At 45.6% G+C, this 21,397-nt stretch overlaps 1 protein-coding gene across 2 annotated transcripts in view; it reads left to right on the forward strand.

The window, feature by feature from the left end:
* Nucleotides 1-12,839: 12,839 nt before the first annotated feature.
* RNGTT (RNA guanylyltransferase and 5'-phosphatase) overlaps nt 12,840-21,397 on the forward strand; it is a 326,422-nt gene continuing 317,864 nt past the window's right edge. For both annotated transcript variants that reach the window (XM_002714574.6, XM_089332916.1), the window contains exon 1: nt 12,840-13,155. In XM_002714574.6, the coding sequence (XP_002714620.1) occupies nt 13,092-13,155 (64 nt within the window). In that variant the 5' untranslated portion in view covers nt 12,840-13,091. The remainder of the gene's footprint in view (nt 13,156-21,397) is intronic.

Raw genomic sequence — 21,397 nt, forward strand, 5'->3', positions numbered from 1 at the left:
GGTGCCCAAGCACTTAGGCCATCCTCCACTGCCCTCCTAGTCCCATTAGCAGGGAGCTGGATTAGAAGCAGAATATGTGGGAGACTGGGATGAAGCTCCTGGCTCCTGGTTCCACCTGGCCCAGAGCTGCACACAACACAGCCATTTGGGGGAATGAACCAGTAGATGAAGATTTCTCTTTCTTCTCTCTCTATCTCTCCCTCTCTCTGTAACTCTGATGCCCAGATAAATCAATCTTTAACAAGGGCATCAAGCAGTGTCCTCACTGCTGTGCTAAAAAATAACAAACGTTTGTGGAGCGGTCATATTGTGGTAGACTGTGTTCTAAGGACTGGGGATATGGTTGGGAAGAAAAGAGACGAAATCCCCTTTTCAGGTCTGGCGCTGTGGTACAGTAGGTTAGGACTTTATCTGTAGCATCAGTGTCTCATATGGGTGCCGGTTCAAGTTTCGGCTGCTCCAGTTCCAATCCAGCTCCTGCCTGATGGCTTGGGAAAGCAGTGGAAGATGGCCCAAGTGCTTGGGCCACTGCACCCACATGGGAGACCAGGAAGAAGATCCTGGCTCCTGGCTTTGGTTCAGCTCAGCTCCGGCCATTGCAGCCATTTGGGAATTGAATTTGCCTCTGCTTCTGCCTCTGCCTCTGCCTCTCTATAACTCTGCCTTTCAAATAGATAAATAAATAAATCTTTTAAAAATATACTCTTTCTTTAGTAGGGAAAGGTGACCAATAACAACCAGAATGGACGCATATTAATTCATTTTATTCCATTTTATGGAAACTCATTATCTCCATTTTATGGGAGAGAAAACCAGTTTAGAAGGGGTGAGGTAACTTGAATAAGTGTTCAATTTAAGATACCCATTATAGAAATGAGTCAATGGCATTTGAGGTTATGACTACATAGAATCCAAACATGGAGTACTGAAATATGTCACTAGAAATTTGAGATTTTTCCCTAGCCATCAACATGCCTCTGTTTTTTTATTCTTATTTCCTTATAAAATGATCTCAAGCTTATCCCACTTCCTTCTTTCCTATTTCTTAATTTCTTTTTCTTTTTTTTAAAGATTTACTTATTTATTTGAAAGGCAGAAATACAGGGAGAGAAGGAGAGAGAGATCTTCCATCTACTGGTTCACTCCCCAAATAGCTGCAACCACTGGGACTGGGCCATGCTGAAGCCAGATGCCAGGAGCTTCATCCTTATCTCCCACGTGAGTGCAGTGGCCCAAGCACTTGGCCATCTTTTGCTGCTTTCCTAGGCACATTAGCAGGGAGCTGGATCGGAAGTGGAGCATCTGGGACTCTTAACTAGCACCCATATGGGATGCCGGCACTGCAGGTGGAGGCTTAACCTGCTAAGCCACAGCACCGACCCCTCTTCTTTATATATACAGCCTTGACACACTCTGTTCTCACAGAATTGTATGTTCATTGAACCATGGAGTGGGAAGCAGTGTGGAAGAGAAAGGTGCATGGGATAATTTAGAATCAGGTGACACTGGGTGTGAGTCCCTCTCTGTCACAATTTACTGGTATCTTCATCTGCAATGAGAACATCTTCCCCATCAAATTCACTCAGTTTCTGAAGGATCAAAGGAGATAACAAGGAGGACAGTGCTTTTGTAAACTGAAAAGTACAGCATCGGGTAAATGCAGAACTTCTCAAATTGATCCTAAGCATGCACTAGCCTCAATAACTCCCAAGTGAGCAGGTGGGATCTGTGAGGAGATAAAGGAGATCCAGAATGGAAAGAGGTTATTTGTCTGGGAAATAAGATGCTCACATAAGCATGGAATTAGGTTAAGGTGACCGTTTCATGTTGCAAAGACAGAAAACATCAGTGTAGTATCAAATGTTACATGGCAAATCTGGGGTGGTTCGGTCTGCAACGCCAGGTGTGCTTCCAATCAGGAACGAGAAACAGTTGATCTCAGGCGCAAAAGTTAAGTGTATGTTGGTGGCTGACAACTGGGATGACAGAGCTTCCTTCCCAATAGGATTTGATAGGCTCCCATTTGTCTAGAAGCATAACATGATATCAAGTATAGATAAGCACCACTGACAAATTCTACTTTGAATAAACAGCTGCCAGTGAATATCACAAATAGCAGATCTTGATGCAGACATGAGATTTGCTCATTTCTTAGTTTTGGGAGATACTTTCCCTTGCACATGTTAGTGACTAGCATCTCACAAAGGAAGGCTACTGAGTGTGGTCCTCTAAACGATGACATTAGCCTCACGCCAGAGTCTCAGGCCCACCCCAGACCTTCTGGATCAGAGTCTGCATGTGAATGAGGCTTCTAAGTGACTGGCAGTAAAGCAGCACTGCTGAAGGGACCAGCTAATCATTTTTCAAATGGAAAAAGGAAACAGCAGGTCTTGAAGAGCGGTTGTATCCCCCTTGAAGGTCTAATAGGCTGGGGAGGCAGAATGCGGATGAGGCAAGGGGGCATGTTCTGGCATTGCACACACCTCATTGCCTGGTTCGGCAGCTTCCTGGTTGGAAGGCTTCCAGGAAGTTGCTAAACCTCTCTCTGAGCTTGTTTCCTTACTGTGGAATGCAGATGAAAGCAATGTCTGCATCACACAACTGGGAGGACTAGCTCACGTTAGCTAACTGCAAAGTAAGGAACAATCCACCCACAAAATTGTATTATTCTCAGATGAGAAGGCAATAGCAATTACAATTTTTATGGCACACAGCAGTAGACAGTTACCATCTCTGAAAATCTTCATGCTTCTGTAGTTGTTTGGAAAGCAGCTAATTGCGTTTCCTTGTTTTAAACGCTTAGTTACTTATCTAAGAGAGAGAAAGAGAAGAAGAGTGCTCCCATCTTCAAATATCCATATTTGTATGATGGCCAGGCTAAAGCCAGGATCCAGAAACTCAACCTAGGTTTCCTGCATGGCTGGCAGGGACCAGCTGCTTCTGCCATCTCTGCTGCCTCCCAGGGCGCCAATTAGCAGGAAGCTAGAATTAGAAGCCAGAGCCAGGTGTTGGGTCCAGGTACTCTGATGTGAGGTGTGGGTATCTTAACCACCTGGCTAAATACCTACACCTGTTTTTCCTTTTATCTTTGTTATTTCCCAGCGAAAACACTTAGAAAAGCAGAGAGCACAGGCATTCTGCTAATGACTATTATTTAATCACTTGGTATGTTAGGCTAACCTCTGTTACTAGGAATTTGGTGAATCGGGGCCAAATCCAGCATTTGGAATAGGCACACACATATGTAATTGAAGAACCTGACTCACTGACCTACTTTCTTCATTCTTAGAGCAGAGAGGGTTAGATTACCTGGATTTTAGCGCCATCTCGTGTTCGTACATGATTCAGTCAAAAAATTCCAAATGTATCCAACTTCTCACTATTCAGGGAAATGACTCACCATACACATTTTTGATGTTGCTTGTTAAAACAGGATTCTTGGAGCTGACTGTAAGATTTCTTATTTAGAGGCTAATCCCCCGCCTTGCGGCGCCGGCACACCGGGTTCTAGTCCCGGTTGGGGCGCCGGATTCTGTCCCGGTTGCCCCTCTTCCAGGCCAGCTCTCTGCTGTGGCCAGGGAGTGCAGTGGAGGATGGCCCAAGTGCTTGGGCCCTGCACCCCATGGGAGACCAGGATAAGTACCTGGCTCCTGCCTTCGGATCAGCGCGGTGCGCTGGCCGCGGCGGCCATTGGAGGGTGAACCAACGGCAAAGGAAGACCTTTCTCTCTGTCTCTCTCTCTCTCTCACTGTCCACTCTGCCTGTCAAAAAAAAAAAAAAAAAAAAGATTTCTTATTTAGAACAGAAATATTGGAGTTATTTTTTCTTTTTTTCAAATTTTATTTAAGTTATACAAGTTTCATGTATTTCATATATACAGATTTAGGGACATAGTGATACTTCCCACCCTAACCTCCCTCTTGCCCATGTTCCAACCATTCTTCCTCCTCCAGATCCTATTCCCACTGTTATTTTTTTAGTTTTAAAGTTTATTTTATTTCAGAATATTTTTAAATGTACAAAACAAAAATTGTGAAGCGGTATAAAGAGTTCTCATATACCTCACACTCTCTGTTGTTAACACTTCATGTTAGTATAATATGTTTGTCACAATTAATGAACTACACCAGGCTTCCCCTAGTTGTTGTTTTTATCCAAACTCCTTCTAACCCTACCACCCTTTTTAATCTCTAGCAATCAACATTCTGTGTCCAGACTGAATTATTTATTTCTTTATTTTTAAAGATTTAGCCGGCGCCGTGGCTCAATAGGCTAATCCTCCACCTAGTGGGGCCGGCACACTGGTTCTAGTCCCGGTCGGGGCGCTGGATTCTGTCCCGGTTGCCCCCCTTCCAGGCCAGCTCTCTGCTATGGCCCGGGAGTGCAGTGGAGGATGGCCCAAGTGCTTGGGCCCTGCACCCCATGGGATACCAGGAGAAGCACCTGGCTCCTGCCTTTGGATCAGTGTGATGCGCCGGCTGCAGCGCGCCAGCCACAGCGGCCATTGGAGGGTGAACCAATGGCAAAAGGAAGACCTTTCTCTCTGTCTCTCTCTCTCACTGTCCACTCTGCCTGTCAAAAAAAAAAAAAAAAAAAAGGATTTATTTTATTTACTTGAAAGAGAGAGAGAGAGAGAGATCTTCCATCTGTTGGTTCACTCCCCAAATGGCTGCAACAGCCAGAGCTGTGCCAGGCCAAAGCCAGGAGCCTGGAATTCCATCCAGGTCTCTCATGCGGGTGGCAGGGGCCCAAGTACTTGGGCCATCATGCAATGCTTTCCAAGGCACATCAGCCAGGATCTGGGTGAGAATTGGAACAGGCAAGACTTGAATTGGCGCCCATTTGGGATACTGGTGTTGCAGGGAGCATCTTAATCTGCTGTGACACAACAATAAATAAATGCTATTTATTTGTTTGAAAGGCAGAGTGACAGAGAGAGAGGAGGGAAAAAAAAGAATTGGAAAAAAGACAGCGATATCTTCCATCAACTGGTTCACTCCTTAAATGCCCACAACAGCCAGGTCTGGGCCAGGCTGAATCCAAGAACTGGGAACTCAATCCAGATCTCCCACGTAGGTGACAGATATGCGAGTACTTGGTACATCATCCACTGCCTCTCAGGCACATTAGCAGGAAGCAGGGGCAGAGGGCCACTCTTAATTTTTACTAAGATATATTTCCAGTTTGCTTTATATCCATAAGATCCTACACTAAGTAAAGAGTTCAACAAATAGTAAGAAAAAAACACTGTTCCTCAACAGGAGAAACAAGGGCTGTGAACAATTATCGAATCTCAAAATGTCCATTTCACTCCAATACATTGCATTTTAGGTACTCTAATAGTTACCCCAGATCAGGGAAAACATATGGTATCTGTCTTTTTGGGACTGGCTTATTTCACTAAGTATAATGGTTTCCAGTTGCATATACTTTGTTGCAAAAGACAGGATTTATCTTTTTTTTTTTTTTAACCACTGAGTAGTATTCCATAGTGTATATATACCACAGTTTCTTTATCCAGTCAACAGTTGATGGACATCTGGGTCGATTCCGCATCTTTTTTTTTTTTTTTTTTAAATTTGACAGGTAGAGTGTACAGACAGTGAGAGGGAGACAGAGAGAAAGGTCTTCCTTCCATTGGTTCACTCTCCAAATGGCTGTAACGGCTGAAGCTACACTGATCCAAAGCCAGGAGCCAGGTGCTTCTTCCTGTTCTCCCATGCTGGTACAGGGGCCCAAGGACTTGGGCCATCTACTGCTACTTTCCCAGGCCATAGCAGAGAGCTGGATTGGAAGAGGACTAGAACCCAGCACCCATATGGGATGCTGGCTCTGTAGGCAGAGGATTAACCTAGTGCGCCTTGGCGCCGGCCCTGATTCCACATCTTAGCTATTATGAAGTGAGCTGTAATGAACAAGGGGTACAGATAACTGTTTCATATGCTGATTTCATTTTGTTTGGGTAAATTCCCAGGAGTGGGATTGCTGGATAACTCGGTAGATCTATTTTCAGATTTTTGAGGTATCTCCATGCTGTCTTCCATAATGACTGCACCAGTTCACATTATTGGTGTCATTTTTGATGCTTCTCTCATTTGACATATTCTTTCTGTCACTAAGCCCTATTTCTTTTATTTATTTGAAAGGCAGAGAGAGAGGGAGAGCGAGAGCGAGAGAGAGAATATCTCCCATCTGCTGGTTCATGCCCCAACTGCCCACAACAGCCGGGGCTGGGCCAGGACCTGGGATCTGAGTTGGGTTTTACATGACTGCCAGGGACATGCTACAATGAAACATCAGAGGCAGACTGACTTTATCTTTAAAAAATGTTTTATTTTGGCTCACGTTTTTGGAGATTCAGAGTCTCACATCCAGTGGGCCCCAGTGGTTTACCTTTGCTCATGGCATTCTTGCTGACATAGTCCTAAAACAGCACTGGCAAGAGACAGGGCAGGAGCATAGTGTTTGAATCTGTGTGGTCTCTCGCTCCCTTCCTATAAAAGTACCAGGATTTAATAATGGGGCTCCACTCTAACAACATAATCAAACCTAATGATTTTTCAAAGGTCCTACTTATAAATACTATAATCAGATTTGTAGGGAGCAACTCGGACTAGACTGTTACTGGAATTAAGACTTATTCTATGCATCTGCTCTCCCACAATATGGCGCTGAGAAGGGAGTAACAACTTCTACGCAGCTGCCTCTCGCCAACTTGAGTGATGACCTGCAGGAGCTGATCCTGCTCCTGATTGCAGGAGAGCAGCGTACTCGGCGTGTGGGTAGCCGAGTTGGGATTGGTGGAAGAGGACTATAAAGGAGGAGAGAGACAACATGCACCGGGAACATCTATCTGAAGGAACACCTGAGCAGCCCCCGAGAGAGCCGGCCGGCGGTGTGCCGCTCCCCCGCGGAAGTGGGGAATGTGGCAGGGGGAACCGCCCTTCCACGGAGGTGGAAGGGACGGTAGCCAACCCGGGAAGAACCAGCAGCAAACCCGGGAAGGGCCGAGCAGACAAAAGAACAGCGCAGGGTCCTGTGTCGTTCCTCCACGAAGAGGGGGAGCGACAAGATTAAATGCCTATCCATTAATTTAATCAATGTAGAGCTCTGGGGATTAAATTCCTGCATGTGTTTGAAGGACAAATCATATTGAAACTATAGCAGACTTTAACAGATTTGAATTTATGCAACTTTGGGAACCTTCTGTAATATTAAAGATATAAAATGAAAGCATCTAATTAGGTGTCAGAAAGAGTTCATGCAAATAAGAAGCCCCATAGAAAATCTTTTGGACTACAACTCTAGAACAGCTGCTTGCAGGTATCAGTTTGACTACAATGAAATAACAACTTACCCACATTTAACTCTCATGACTTTGCCTATACCAGGTCAGGCATGCAAGAGAGAGAAGCTGCTGAACCTGTGTGCCCAGCAATGAGATGAGAACTGAGTCTTCTTAGAGAGGATCAGCTGGCTATGAAAAATGTAGTCCTGTGTCTGAAGTTTGCTGTTTGTGTACGGCATGGTCCTGAATGCCAGTCACTGACTGTATGCAGGTGGTGCTCAAAGGAAGAAACAAGAATGAAGGGGCAGGGCTGGCACTGTGGTGTAGTAGGTAAAGTCGCCACCTACAGTGCTGGCATCCCATTGGTGTCTCACATGGGCACCAGTTCGAGTCCCAGCTGCTCCACTTCCAATCCAGCTCTCTGCTATGGCCTGGGAAAACAGTAGACAATGGCCCATGTCCTTGGGCCCCTGCACCTGTGAGAAAGATCTGGAAGAAGCTCCTTGCTCCTGGCTTCAGATCAGCACAGCTTTGGCCGTTGCAGCCATTTGGGGAGTGAAGCAGCAGATTAAAGATCTCTCTCTCTCCCTGCTTCTGCCTCTATGTAATTCTGCCTTTCAAATAAATAAATAAATCTTTTTTAAAAATGAAAGGTCATTTTGAATTTCTTTTGCCCCAAATCCTGAGTTTAGAACTTAAAACTCTGAGTGAGCCATAGTTCCAGTGTTCCTCCTTGGCTCCAGGCTTAACCCAGGGCGATTCTCCTTCCGAACGTCTCCCATCCCCCACAGCTGGTACAATGCAGGCAAACGTGCTCAGCTCTTGATTAACCATTTTTGGAGATGGATGTAGCAGGAGACTAACTCCATAGCAAGGCTTGAGAGAGCACTGTTCAGCCTCGGAGGGGGCACATTTCTGTGGGAGCTTTCAATAGGTGAGATAGAAACACCCCGAATTAAACCTCCTGCCAATCCAGAAAATCATGTCCACAAATGTAGAAAAGTAGTAAAAGGGTTTTATTACTGAATATGTATTAAATCAGATTGCAATGTGCCTCACAGGCAATCTGTTCATGAGATTGCAAGGGAAAAAATCTCACTCTTACATGGCTGAGCACATGCAGCCCATTGCCTACACGGCCGTAAGATAAACAGTAATTTGTTCTCACTTAAGAGGAGTTGGCAGAACCGTTTGCTATACATTCTTTCATAATTCATCCTGGGTTCACTTGGTAATTGGAGTGGCTATCTGTGCTGGGTAACCGCCATTATCTGAAGGGAAAATAATACTTTCCCTGTCTGTAACACAAGCAGACAGTTACAGCTCAGCACTAGGTGCCTTAAACTCAACTCCCAAATTGACAAGGAGATGGGGCACTACCTTCATTGATTTTTTTTCTTAAAAATTTATTTATGTATTTGAAAGGCAGAGTTAGGCAGAGGCAGAGGCAGAGAGAGAGAGAGGTATTCCATCCCGGGTTCACTCCCCAGATGGCCACAATGGCCAGAGCTGCGCTGATCTGAAGCCAGGAGCCAGGAGCTTCTTTTTGGTCTCTCACATAGGTGTAGGGTCCCAAGGACTTAGGCCATCCTTTGCTGCTTTCCCAGGCCATAGCAAAGAGCTGGATTGAAAGTGGAGCAGCTGGGACTTGAACCATTGCCCATAAGCGATGCCGACACTGCAGGTGGCGGCTCCACCCACTGTGCCACATTTCAAACACACAGCTCCCCTGGCGCTAACACAAACAGTTGTAAAGGCAGGCAAGAGGCCCATTTAGTTTTTAAAAAGATTTATATACATATCAAAGTGAAGATGAAGGATTTACAAATACCTGTTGCTCCCCCTCTTCGTGGAGGAACGACACTAAGCCCTGCCTAGGCTTCATATCCGAGTCACGGCACCATTATGTTGCTCCCCCTCTTCGTGGAGGAACGACACAGGACCCTGCGCTGTTCTTTTGTCTGCTCGGCCCTCCCCGGGTTTGCTGCTGGTTCTTCCCGGGTTGGCTACCGTCCCTTCCACCTCCGTGGAAGGGCGGTTCCCCCTGGCCACTTTCCCCACTTCCACAGGGGAGCGGCACACCGCCGGCCGGCTCTCTCGGGGGCTGCACAGGTGTTCCCCTTAGGTGTTCCCCTTAGATGTTCCTGGTGCATGCCGTCTCTCTCCTCCTTTATAGTCCTCTTCCACCAATCCCAACTCGGCTACCCACACGCCGAGTACGCTGCTCTCCTCCAATCAGGAGCAGGTCCCACAGTTTATTGGTTGAACTGGAGGCAGCTGTGTAGAAGCTGTTTCCCTTCTCAGCGCCATATTGTGGGAAAGCAGATGCATAGAATAAGTCTTAATTCCAGTAACTTAGTCTAGTCCGAGTTGCTCCCAGTTGCTCCCCGCAATACCAATGTTCTCACAGAATGTTCTAAGAAAAGGGAGGGAGGAAAAGGTCTCTTTCCCCTTTTCAATAGACAAAGTTCCATATTAGTTTTATTCAATCTGTGAAAGCCTTTCTTTCTTTTTATTTTTTTAAAATATTTATTTATTTATTTGAAAGTCAGTTACACACAGAGAGAGAGAGAGAGAGAGAGAAAGAGAGAGGGAGAGAATCTTCCACCCGATGGTTCACTTCCCAATTGGCTGCAACGGCCAGAGATGGGCCAATCTGAAGCCAGGAGCCAGGAGCTTCTTCCAGGTCTCCCATGCAAGTGCAGGGGCACAAGGACTTGGGCCATCTTCTACTGCTTTCCTAGGCCATAGCAGAGAGCTGGATTGGAAATGGAGCAGCCAGGTCTTGAACTGGTGCCCATATGAGATGCTGGCACTTCAGGCCAGGGTGTTAACTCACTGTGCCACAGCGCCAGCCCCTGTCAAAGCCTTTCTTACAGGAAAAGTGGACATCTGAAGGAAGAATTCATCCTAAACAGAATCTACAGGCAACAAAGAGGAGCCCAAGGGCTGGCATTGTGGCACAGCAAGTTGGGCCACCTGCGACGCCAACGTCCATTATGAGCACTGGTTCAAATCCCTGCTGCTCCACTTCCATTTCAGGTCCCTGCTAATGTGCCTGAGAAGGCAGTGGAGGATGGCTCAAGTGTTTTGTTTGGTCCTGTCACCCAGGTGGGAGACCTAGATGGAGTTCCAGGCTCCTGGATTCAGCCTGGCCCTGCCCTAGCTGTTGCTTTCATTTGGGGAGTGACCCAGCGGATGGAAGATCTCTCATTCTCTCCCTGTCTTTTCCTCTTTCTCTTTGTAACTATGCCTTTCAAAATAATACATTTTTCTTGTTTTTAAAGAGGAGGCCAAGACATATTTGGGAAGCTGAGTTGGGGATCCTAGAAAGCCTTATTGCTTCCTCTGTGGGCATCTATTTTTTAACTTAATATTTTATTATTAATTTTTGGAGATACATTTTTAATTTACATTATAGTGGAAGGCATAGAAAAAGACCATAGTCTAACAGAAGAATAGGAAAAGGCTATAGACAATAATCAAATGAAAAGATACTCAACTTCACTCATAATTTTTTAATTTTAATTTTTAAAGATTTATTTTATTTATTTGAAAGACAGAGTTATACAGAGGTAGGGACAGAGAGAGAGAGGTGTCTTCCATCCTCTGGGTCACTCCCCAAATGGTCACAATGGCTGGAACTGTGCTAATCCAAAGCCAGGAGCCAGGAGCTTCTTCCAGGTCTCCCATGTGTGTGCAGGGGTCCAAGGACTTGGGCCATCCTCCACTGCTTTCCCAGGTGCATTGGCAGGGAGCTGGATCTGAAGTGGAGCAGCTGGGACTTGAACAGACTCCCATATGGGATGCTGTTGCTGCAGTCTGGGGCTTTAACCTGCCATACCACAGCGCTGACCCCTCCACTCATAATTTTAAAATAGTCACAAAATTATTAAAGCTGCAGTAGCATATAATTCCCATCAATTTGTTTGACAAAGATTTAAAACAAAGTTTTAAAACAAAACACTGTATTTGCAGTAAAATTGATACACATGGACATTTCATTCTTTTTTAAATTTTAGTGGTCATCTATTTTTTTGCTGAATAGCAGAGACCTGGGAGTAGGAGCAAGATAGGTAGAAACACCTACCAGGCAAAGGAGAGAGAAACTGTTCACTCACTTGGATGCAATGCTCCCACCCTACTCTGCACTGTGGCTGGGCAAATGGGAGCCACAGTGTCCTACCAATCTGTGATAGTGAGGGTGGAGAGGGGATAATGGACAGTGGAGTACAAATTGAGCAAACACTGTTGCAACAACAGAGCCAATAGCAGCTGCTCAGAAGTGGTTTGCAGCTCTCTGTCTAGGCAAGAGCTTCCCGGGTGGACACAGTGTATGGGAGAAGGAAAGCTTCCCAGGGGAGTTGTCTCCAGAAGGGAGACCCATATTTGTCATGTTTTGGCTACCAACAGGAAATACCTGAGGCCGGCTGCTTTATAAAGAAAGGAGGTTTATTTTGGATCATGGCCCTGAAGATTCACAGTTCAAGACTAGGCAACTCCCATTGGTACAGCCTCTGGTGACCGTGTTCTTTGCAGAATTCTGAGTTGGCACAGGATATTACATGGCAATAAATGGGCAGCTTGCATGCTCTACACCGTCTTTTCCACCAGGATTCATAGAGGCTACACCTTAATTACCTAAAACAATCTAATCTCTTCCCAGAGATGAGACCCTACCTCTATGTATCCTGACCACATTACATTTCCATTCCTTTCAGATCATTCACATATAACTTTGGGAACTAATTCGCATGAGTTTGCAGATAAAATCATATTTGACTTATAGCAGGGAGGAATGATATACCTTTGCTAAAAAGTCTGAGCCGATCTCAGTTGGACAGACCAGGCGCGTGATCTAACTCAGCCAGCCTCAGAAAGTCACTGGGTTCTCTTTAATTGTGGGAGAATCCTTCTTCCACTGAGGTGGTCCAGGTATTGAAGAGCTAAGCTGCCCAGAAAATTCTCCACTGATTCTTTTTTCTTTCTTTCTTTCTTTTTTTTTTTTTAAAGATGTATTTATTTACTTGAGAGGCAGAGTTACAGACAGAGGAAGAGACACAGAGAGAGGTGTTCCACCTGCTGGTTCATTCCCTAAATGGCCACAATGGCCGGAGCTGGGCCATCTGAAGCCAGGAGCCAAGAGCTTTCTCTGGTACTTGTTCCTCTGATTCGCATTAAGGGGAATCTTCCCATCAAACCCAGATCCGGGCGGGACACAAAACTTGAGCTGTGACAGTGGAGAGAGGCCTTTTTCATCAGTACAATTAATGCCTTTATGAAAGCGACAGGTCAATGAAATCATGAAAAAAAGCTTGCTGTCCTTCTAGTGTGTGGGATTGTTTTTAGTCATCTACGTGGGAAAAGAAAATACTATACAGGTCCCTCACCTCTGTACGGGACCGGGATGACTGCGCACGCGCAGAGGCGGTCTGCTCACGCTTCGCAGCTCGGAGGGGCGGGGCGAAGGTAGCCCCGCTCCACCCATTCGCCTTGGCTTTCACTCCTTGCCATCCCTCCGCCGACTTTCCTTTCTTTCCCCTTTGACCTCGGAAAGAAGGGGGCGGGGACTTTAGGGGGCGGAAGTCGCGGTGCATTGTGGGTTCGGATAGAGCGGCGGAGTTGAGCCTGAATGAAAGTGGCGCGCCGCCCCTGATGTTATCCGGCTAGGAGCGGCTGGCGTTCGGATCCCAGGCGGTGTTCGGGTGCCGCGGACCTCTGGTGGGCACCAGACCTCGAGGAGGCGACGGCAGAGGCGCGGCGAGTGTTGGTGAAGCCGAGCGGCTCTGCGCGGCCCCAAGACATGGCTCAAAACAAGATCCCACCGCGGTGGCTGAACTGTCCTCGGCGCGGCCAGCCGGTTGCAGGTAACCCGGGCAGGAGGTGTTCCAGGTCCCGCACCCACACGGGCAGGGGGTGGGCCGCCCGGGGAGCCCAGCTTTCGGTGGTCCCGGGTCTGTCAGTGATATTTCAGGACCCCGATGTGCCGGGTCGAGAGAAGCTTCGTGGATGAGTGTTTGGGACCGCGGACGGGAGGGGGTGGGTCGGTCGATGGGGGTTACTTGTCACTGCGCCTGCAAGGCTAAGTGTTGCGGACGGGATGGTTTGTGCGGCAGGAGTGGAGGACCCAGGACACTGTAGACAGTACTTGGAAGCTTACAAGTTTGTGAATCTTCTAGGGTTCAGCCCTCCCGTTGGAAGGAGACAGGGCGGGTTAGGGAGGGAGAAAGGATAAGGAGGAGGAGGGCATGTAGCGCCCAGTGGGGAAAACGGACCGACACCGAGGCTGAGAAGACGGAGGTTTTTTGTTAAGTGACTTTTATTGTGGGTTTTTCATCTCTATTGAGTTTGAAATATAATAAGCTTTAAAGTGTACAGTTTGATAAATTGAGACTATACGCACGTATACATTCTAGGAGACACCTATGAAACCATGGCCCCTCAAAGTTTCCCCTTGTTTCTTGGTAATCCCTTCCTTCTTAGGCAACCAGCCATCTACTTTCTATAGATTAGTTTGCATTTTCTAGAGTTTTTTAAATTCTAGAAATACTGTATGGGAGCATATAGTTGGGGTGTGCGTGTCTGGCCTGTTTTTCTCAGCTGTGCTGTTTAGAGACTCCTTCAGGTTGTTGCGTGGATTGATAACTCATTTCTTTTCGTTGCTAAGTGGTATTCCTTTTGTTAGGGATACTCTGTACTTTGCTTTCTGTTCTTCTGTTGATGGTCTTTAGGGTTGTTTCCAGTTTTTAGCTATTACAGATAGACTTGCCGTGAACATTCGTGCACAGTTATTTGGGTGGAAATCTCTAGGAGAGGAATGGCTGGATCAGGTATAGGTGTACGGATAGTTTTCTGAGAAACTCCTGCTTCTCTTCCGAGGCAGTACCATTTTCCGTTGCTGCCATCAGTGCATTTTATTTGTTCGCGTGGTCCAGGACACTTGGTGTGGTCAGTCGTATTAGTTGTAGCCATTGCGATAGATGTGGAGTAAGATCTTTACGTGGTTTGATGTTGAGCGTCTTTTCACGTGCCTCTTGACTACTCATATCTTCTGTGAAGTATCCAGATCTTTTGCTGATGTTGAAGTTGGGCTCATCTCACTGAGTTGTTAGAGTTCCTTATACAGTCTCTGTTGAATGTATGTTTTTGCAAGCCTTTTCTCCAGTCTGTGGCTTACTTTTTCATTCTCTAAAATTTCTTTTGAAGGGTGAAAGCTTGACATTTTAACTAACTTCAACTTACTGCTTTTTCTAGGAGCTAGTTTTGAAATGAAATTAAAAGATTTTGTAGCTAAGAGTATTTACTAATTATGTACATATTTATTGTGAGCCTAATTATTTCAAATTATTGAGGAGGAGATTCTGTAGACACTTTTTGTTTAGGTTTGTTGAATCTTCTAGTTTGTCAGATTTTTGCATTTTGTGTAAAATCATCAATGAAGCATACAAACAATGGATAAAAGTGATATTGAAGATGATCTAAGCAACTCTTAGTGTATATTTGGAATTAGAAAACAGTTTGCAAATCAAATTGAGTTTTTTTTTTTTTTTAATTTATTTGAATGGCAGAGTTACAGAGAGAGAGAGAATTTCCATACATTGCCTTCATTCCCCAAATGGCCGCAATGGCCAGGGCTGGGCCCTGTGGAAGCCAGGAGCCAGGAGCTCATCTGGATCTCCCATTGAGGTGCAGGGACCCAAGCACTTGGGCTGTCCATTGCTTTCCCAGGCACGTTAGCAGGGAGCTGGATTGGAAGTGGAGGATCTGGGTCTGGGACTGGATCTGGTGCCCATATGGGATGCCGGTGTTGCGAGTGGCTGCTTAACTCTGCCAGGCCATGACGCTGACCCCACCAGTCAAGTTTTTAAAAAATTTTTTGGGAAATTGAGCTAAACTAGTGATGGTGTGCTCCAGATTTGTGGTGCTCAAACTTTAGAGTATCTCAAAATAAAATGGAAGGCTTATTAAAACCTCAGTGGCATCCACCCTTAGAATTTTCATTTTTCATTAGTTCCCAGATAATGCTCTTGATCCTGATCTGGAAACAAATTATTTTTTTCATGGAATTTTAAAACAGAGTTTTTTTTTTTTTTTTTTTTTAATGATTTAATTATTTATTTTTGAAAGAGACAGAAAGAGATATCTTCCATCTGCTAGCTTACTCCCCAGGTGGCCACAATGGCCAGGAGTGGGCCAGGACAAAGCTAGGAGCCAGGAGACTTACCTGGCTCATCCACGTGGGTGGGCAGGGGCCCAAGCATTGGGGCCATCCTCCGCTGCTTTTTCCCAGGCCATTATCAGGGAGCTAGATAGGAAGTGGAGCAGCTGGGAACCAGCACCCGTGTGTGATCCTGGAGTCTCAGCTGGTGGCTTTACTCACTATGCTGCAATGCTGGCTTCTAAAACAGAGTTTTAATAAAAGACTCACAACTTGGCTGTGGCAATCAGAATACTGACTTTAGTTAGAAACATAGGACAAAAGTGGCACTAGTTGGAGGACTGGTAGTAGTGAGTAAGGTGCTTTGATCCAGACAGTTTATATCTCTCCGAGAAAGGGAGTTGGGTGCCTTATTAAAAATCCTACTCTGCAAAAGCAGTGGAAGATGACTCAAGTGCTTGGGCCCCTGCACCAGTGTGGGCGACTGGAAGAATCTTCTGGCTCCTGGCTTTGGCCTGGCCCAGTCCTGGTTATTGCAGCCATTTGGAGAGTGAACCAGTGGATGGAAGTTCTTGCTGTTTCTCCCTCTCTCTGTCAGTAATTCTGCCTCTTAAATGAATAAATAAATCTTTAAAAAAATCCTACTGTGCTGGTAATGAAGAGGGTCTGGGATAGTTTTTTTTTTAATTTTTTTAATTATTTATTTATTTATTTATTTTGACAGGCAGAGTGGACAGTGAGAGAGAGAGACAGAGAGAAAGGTCTTCCTTTGCCGTTGGTTCACCCTCCAATGGCCGCCGCGGCCGGCGCGCTGCGGCCGGCGCACCGCGCTGATCCGATGGCAGGAGCCAGGAGCCAGGTGCTTCTCCTGGTCTGCCATGGGGTGCAGGGCCCAAGCACCTGGGTCATCCTCCACTGCACTCCCTGGCCACAGCAGAGAGCTGGCCTGGAAGAGGGGCAACCGGGACAGAATCCGGCGCCCTGACCGGGACTAGAACCCGGTGTGCCGGCGCCGCAAGGCGGAGGATTAGCCTAGTGAGCCGCGGCGCTGGCTGGGATAGTTTTTTTTTGTTTTCTTTTTATTGTATTGGAATATTTTGACCTCTAAGGTTAGACTCTTTTTTTAAATTTATTTAAAAGTCACAGTTACAGAGAGGCAGAGGCAGAGAGTAAGAGACAGAGAAAACATCATCCATCTGCTGGTTCACTCCCCAAATGGCCGCAATGGCCAGAGCTGAGCCAATCTGAAGCTAGGAGCCAGGAGCTTCTTCTGGGTCTTCCCACGTGGGTGCAGAGGCCCAAGGATTTGGGCCATCTTCTACTGCTTTCCCAGGCCAAAGCAGAGAGCTGGATAGGATGAGGAGCAACTGGGACTTGAACCGGTGGCCATACGGATGCTGGCACTGCAGGTGGTGGCTTTACCCACTGCGCCACAGCGCCAGCCCCTAGACTCTTGATTATTGTGATTGAGTCACTAAGCGTACCTATCTGATTGTGTTCTCTGGATAGAACCCTGGACCTCATGACAACCAAACTGGATCACTGGCTTGTGATACTTTTAGAAAGTAAAATGAACATACAGTTCTTGATCAGTTTCTCTGATTTATCCTTAATGTTCCGTGTCTCTGTGTCCTAGCAGTGTTCATATATCATATTGTGTATTTTGGAAATGTAGGATTAGCAGTACTTTACTGGAGCAGAGCAAAGTATACTAGTAATACCCTTGAAAGCTTTAGTGAGAAATAAATCATGCAAAGCTTTAGTGAGAAATAAATCATGCATACTCCCATTTTCTACTTTTTTTTTCTGATTATAAAAGTAACCCACACTCATTGTATAATTTCTTTGAAATTTTGCATATCGAAGAAAACATATGGCTGCTCAGATTTTTTTTTTTTTTTAACAGGCAGAGTGGATAGTGAGAGAGAGAGACAGAGAGAAAGGTCTTCCTTTTGCTGTTGGTTCACCCTCCAATGGCCGCCACGGCTGGCGCACTGCGGCCGGCGCACCGCGCTGATCCGATGGCAGGAGCCAGGTGCTTCTCCTGGTCTCCCATGGGGTGCAGGGCCCAAGCATTGGGCAATCCTCCACTGCCTTCCCTGGCCACAGCAGAGAGCTGGCCTGGAAGAGGGGCAACTGGGAAAGAATCCGGCACCCCAACTGGGACTAGAACCTGGTGTGCCGGCGCCGCTAGGTGGAGGATTAGGCTAGTGAGCCGCGGCGCCGGCTCAGATTTTTTTTTTCATGGATAAAGATGTACCTTATCAGCACTAGAAGTTCATACTTTTCATGAGTCAGAAAAAAGTTGAAGCTAATTAGTTATAATCTATTCCCCTGTAAAGTCATCATTTTTCTTTTAAGATTTATTTATTTATTTGAAAGGCAGAGTTATTTATTTTAATTTTTTTGACAAGCAGAGTGGACAGTGAGAGAGAGAAACAGAGGGAAAGGTCTTCCTTTGCCGTTGGTTCACCCTCCAATGGCCGCCGCGGCTGGTGCGCTGCGGCCGGAGCACCGCACAGATCCGAACGCGGGAGCCAGGTGCTTTTCCTGGTCTCCCATGGGGTGCAGGGCCCAAGCACTTGGGCCATCCTCCACTGCCTTCCCAGGCCACAGCAGAGAGCTGGCCTGGAAGAGGGGCAACCGGGACAGAATCCGGCGCCCCGACTGGGACTGGAACCCGGTGTGCCGGCGCCGCTAGGTGGAGGATTAGCCTATTGAGCTGCGGCGCCAGCTAAGGCGGAGTTATATATAGAGAGAAGAGGCAGAGAGAGAGAAGTCTTCCATTTGCTGGTTCACTCCCCAGTTGGCCGCAACGGTCGGAGCTATGCCGATCTGAAACCAGGAGCCAGGGGCTTCTTCTGGGTTTCCCATGCATGTGCAGGGGCTCAAGGACTAGGGCCATCTTCTACTGCTTTCCCAGGCCATAGCAGAGAGCTGGATCAGAAGAGGAAAAGCCAGGACTTGAACTGGTGCCCATATGGGATTTTGGCACTGCAGGCTTCGGCTTTACCCACTAGGCCACAGCACCAGATCTGTAGTCATCTTTTCTAATTATACTAGCCTTCTGGTGAAAGAGAGCTCCTGGTGATAGGGCCAAGCTTTGTCTCTGAAGTTCGGATTTTTTCTTTATTTCTTTTGAATAATAGATTTCAGGTAATATCTTGAAGAAAATAAACATCTCATTTCTTAAAGGTATATCATATAAGATGTAATTATTTTGCACTAACCGTATATAAAAAACTAAGGATTGTGGGACTATAAATATGATACATAGTTTTGTGATAGTGGTGGTGACTTTGAATTTATTTTCCATAGCAAATATTTGTGTATCTACTTTGTGCTAGTTCTTGGGGCTGGGTCCTCACCTTAGAAAGCACATTTTTGAGAGTAGTCAGCCATCAGTCCTGTCGTAATAAATGCAGCAATGATTCTGTTGTAAAATATGATGGACTACCAGAGGTAATAAACCTAATTCTTTGCTTGAGGTTGTTTGTGGAAGAAGAGATATGATGGAAGAAGAGATCAAGGAAGACTTTCTAGAAAAGGTACACTTGAGTTATCTTGAATAAACAGAAGTGTGGCAGCCAGAGGGCTGGGAGGTGTTTTTGGAAAGCCCGTGTGTTAGGCTAGGATGATATTGGTGGAGATCTTGGACTGAAAAAGTCTATTCTGGAGGGTTTCAGTGAGGATATGAAGTATACAGGTTCAGCAGGATGTGATGAGGAGTTTTAATATCTTCAGTACACCTTTAGTGTGCACTGACAAAACATTGTAGTTTTCTAAACATTCTGTGAGATGATTTGATTTCATTTTAAAATTTACTTTATCTTTAACGAACTCATGGAGACAAAAGTGGAAATGGTGAGCCTAGTTAAGAACTTGCAGTCTAGATGAAAGACAATGGTGATAGTTTACACGTGGAAAGTGGAGCGTGGAGGGATGATTTGAGAATTATTAAAAAGGGAAAATGGATAGAAATTGGTGTTGGATTTAGAATGAAAAAAAAAAAAGTCAAAACTGAGTCTCCTGTTTCTGGCTTATGCTATGTGATGATTGTGTCTTAGGAGAGAGAAGCACGTAGTCTCGAGGAGATACTGTTAAGATCCTGATTACTCAGGTCGGGTTCCTGAGTAAATGGTAGGATATATGGATTAGAATTTTAAAAAGTTTGAAGTGGAGATGTACATATGAGAATTGTTAGCATAAAGACAATATTTAAAGACATGGCAGTTGATTGGTTAGGATAAGATTTAAGTAATGCCAATTTCTCTAACAACTCCCCAAACTTAGGCGTTCCAGTGAACATGTTTATTTCTTCCTTATATCACAATGCCTTGTATGTGAGGGAACTTTCCCAAGAGGCTTCTCTCTGATTGGTGACTGTCTAGGTTCTTTCCATTGTATAATGCTGTCCTCTTAAACATGTGATCCCTAGGGTTGCTATGGAAAGGGCAAGAGCAGGAATGGGTGATGTCTCAGGAGGTTTTATGGCCAGCATTGGTAGTGATAAAGTCCACTGCTGCCCTAATCTTATTGCCAGAATCCAGTCACCCAACTAAGAGAAGCTGAGAAATGTAGTGTTTCTGTGTATTCTGGAGGAAGAAAATAAATATAATTTGGTGAACAGATATGTAATTTCTAGCATGTCGATGGATAAGACCTTTTAGGAGAAGATAGAGTAGAAAATAGGGTGCCTGCACTGTGGCACATAGCAGGTAAAGCCGCCTGCAGTGCCAGCATCCCATATGGGTGCCGGTTCAAGTCCCAGCTGCTCCGCTTCTGATCCAGCTCTCAGCTGTGGCCTGGGAAAGTAGTAGAAGATAGCCCAAGTCCTTGGGTCCTTGCACCCATGTGGGAAGACTCGGAGGAGGCTCCTGGCTTCTGGCTTCAGATCTGCACAGCTTTGGCTGTTGCGGCCAGTTGGGGAGTGAACCAGTGAATGGAAGACCTCCCTCTCTCTCTGCCTCTCCTTCTCTGTGTAACTCTGACTTTCAGATAAATAAATAAGTCTTTAAAAAAAAAAATGAGTAGAAAATAGGCCCAAGATGGAATCTGTGGAAACCTGGCATTTGAAAATTGAGGAACAAAAGAGGGAACAAAGAAATTGAGGAATAGACAGAAATTGAGGGAGATAGAACCTACAGGAGTCTGATGTTGTAGAAGGCAAGAGAGTTTTTTAAGGAGGAAGTTGCCAGATATATGGAATGCTGCTAAGATGTTAAGGTATTAGAAAAGTTGATAGCAACATGGAATTTGTTGGTGGGAGATATTTTGGGAATGTGGGAGTGGATTGAAAATTTACTTGGTTGCAAGTTTTTTTTAAGGAGTTGTATTGACTACAAGTGTGGGTAGATGGCTCTGAGACCTGTGTAAAGAGTCTAAATCTCATCATTTGAGGTGAGGCTAAAATGGCCAAAAGTTTCAGTGGTCCTTGAAGGTATCAGAACTGACTTGAGAGGGACCTGGTTGCCCTGGGGCTTGCTAATTGGAAGAGGTAGGATAGCCTTTATTGGCCTATTTGCTAAGGTCATGAGGGGGCTTTAGTCATCTCAGCAAAAACTGCTGAGATGAAAACTAATGTTTCCCAAAGACTAGGTACAGTGTCAATTTGCTCTAGACTAGTGAGGATGAAAGATAGTGTACAAAATAGCAATCACCCCCCTGCTTATGCCAGGGTCTCTAATTCCTAGGAATGTAATGATTTCTAGGAGGAGGGGTAGTGAAGGGTGGGAGTGGGGTAGGATGAAGAGAGAAGCATTCTGATTTTATTGTGGCATATTTTGAATGGGAGCATACAGTTTTGCATAGTTATAGAGAAGTAGTGTTACTATATTTTTATTTTTTATACTTTAAAAATGTATTTATTTGTAAGAGTTACAGAGAGGCAGAGGCAGAGAGACAGAGAGAGAGAGCGATCTTCTGTCCGCTGGTTCACTCCCCAGATGGCT

The sequence above is a fragment of the Oryctolagus cuniculus genome, chromosome 5 (assembly GCF_051225735.1).
Source record: "Oryctolagus cuniculus isolate XC-2025 breed Fujian yellow rabbit chromosome 5, ASM5122573v1, whole genome shotgun sequence".
Classification (NCBI taxonomy): Eukaryota; Metazoa; Chordata; class Mammalia; order Lagomorpha; family Leporidae; genus Oryctolagus; species Oryctolagus cuniculus.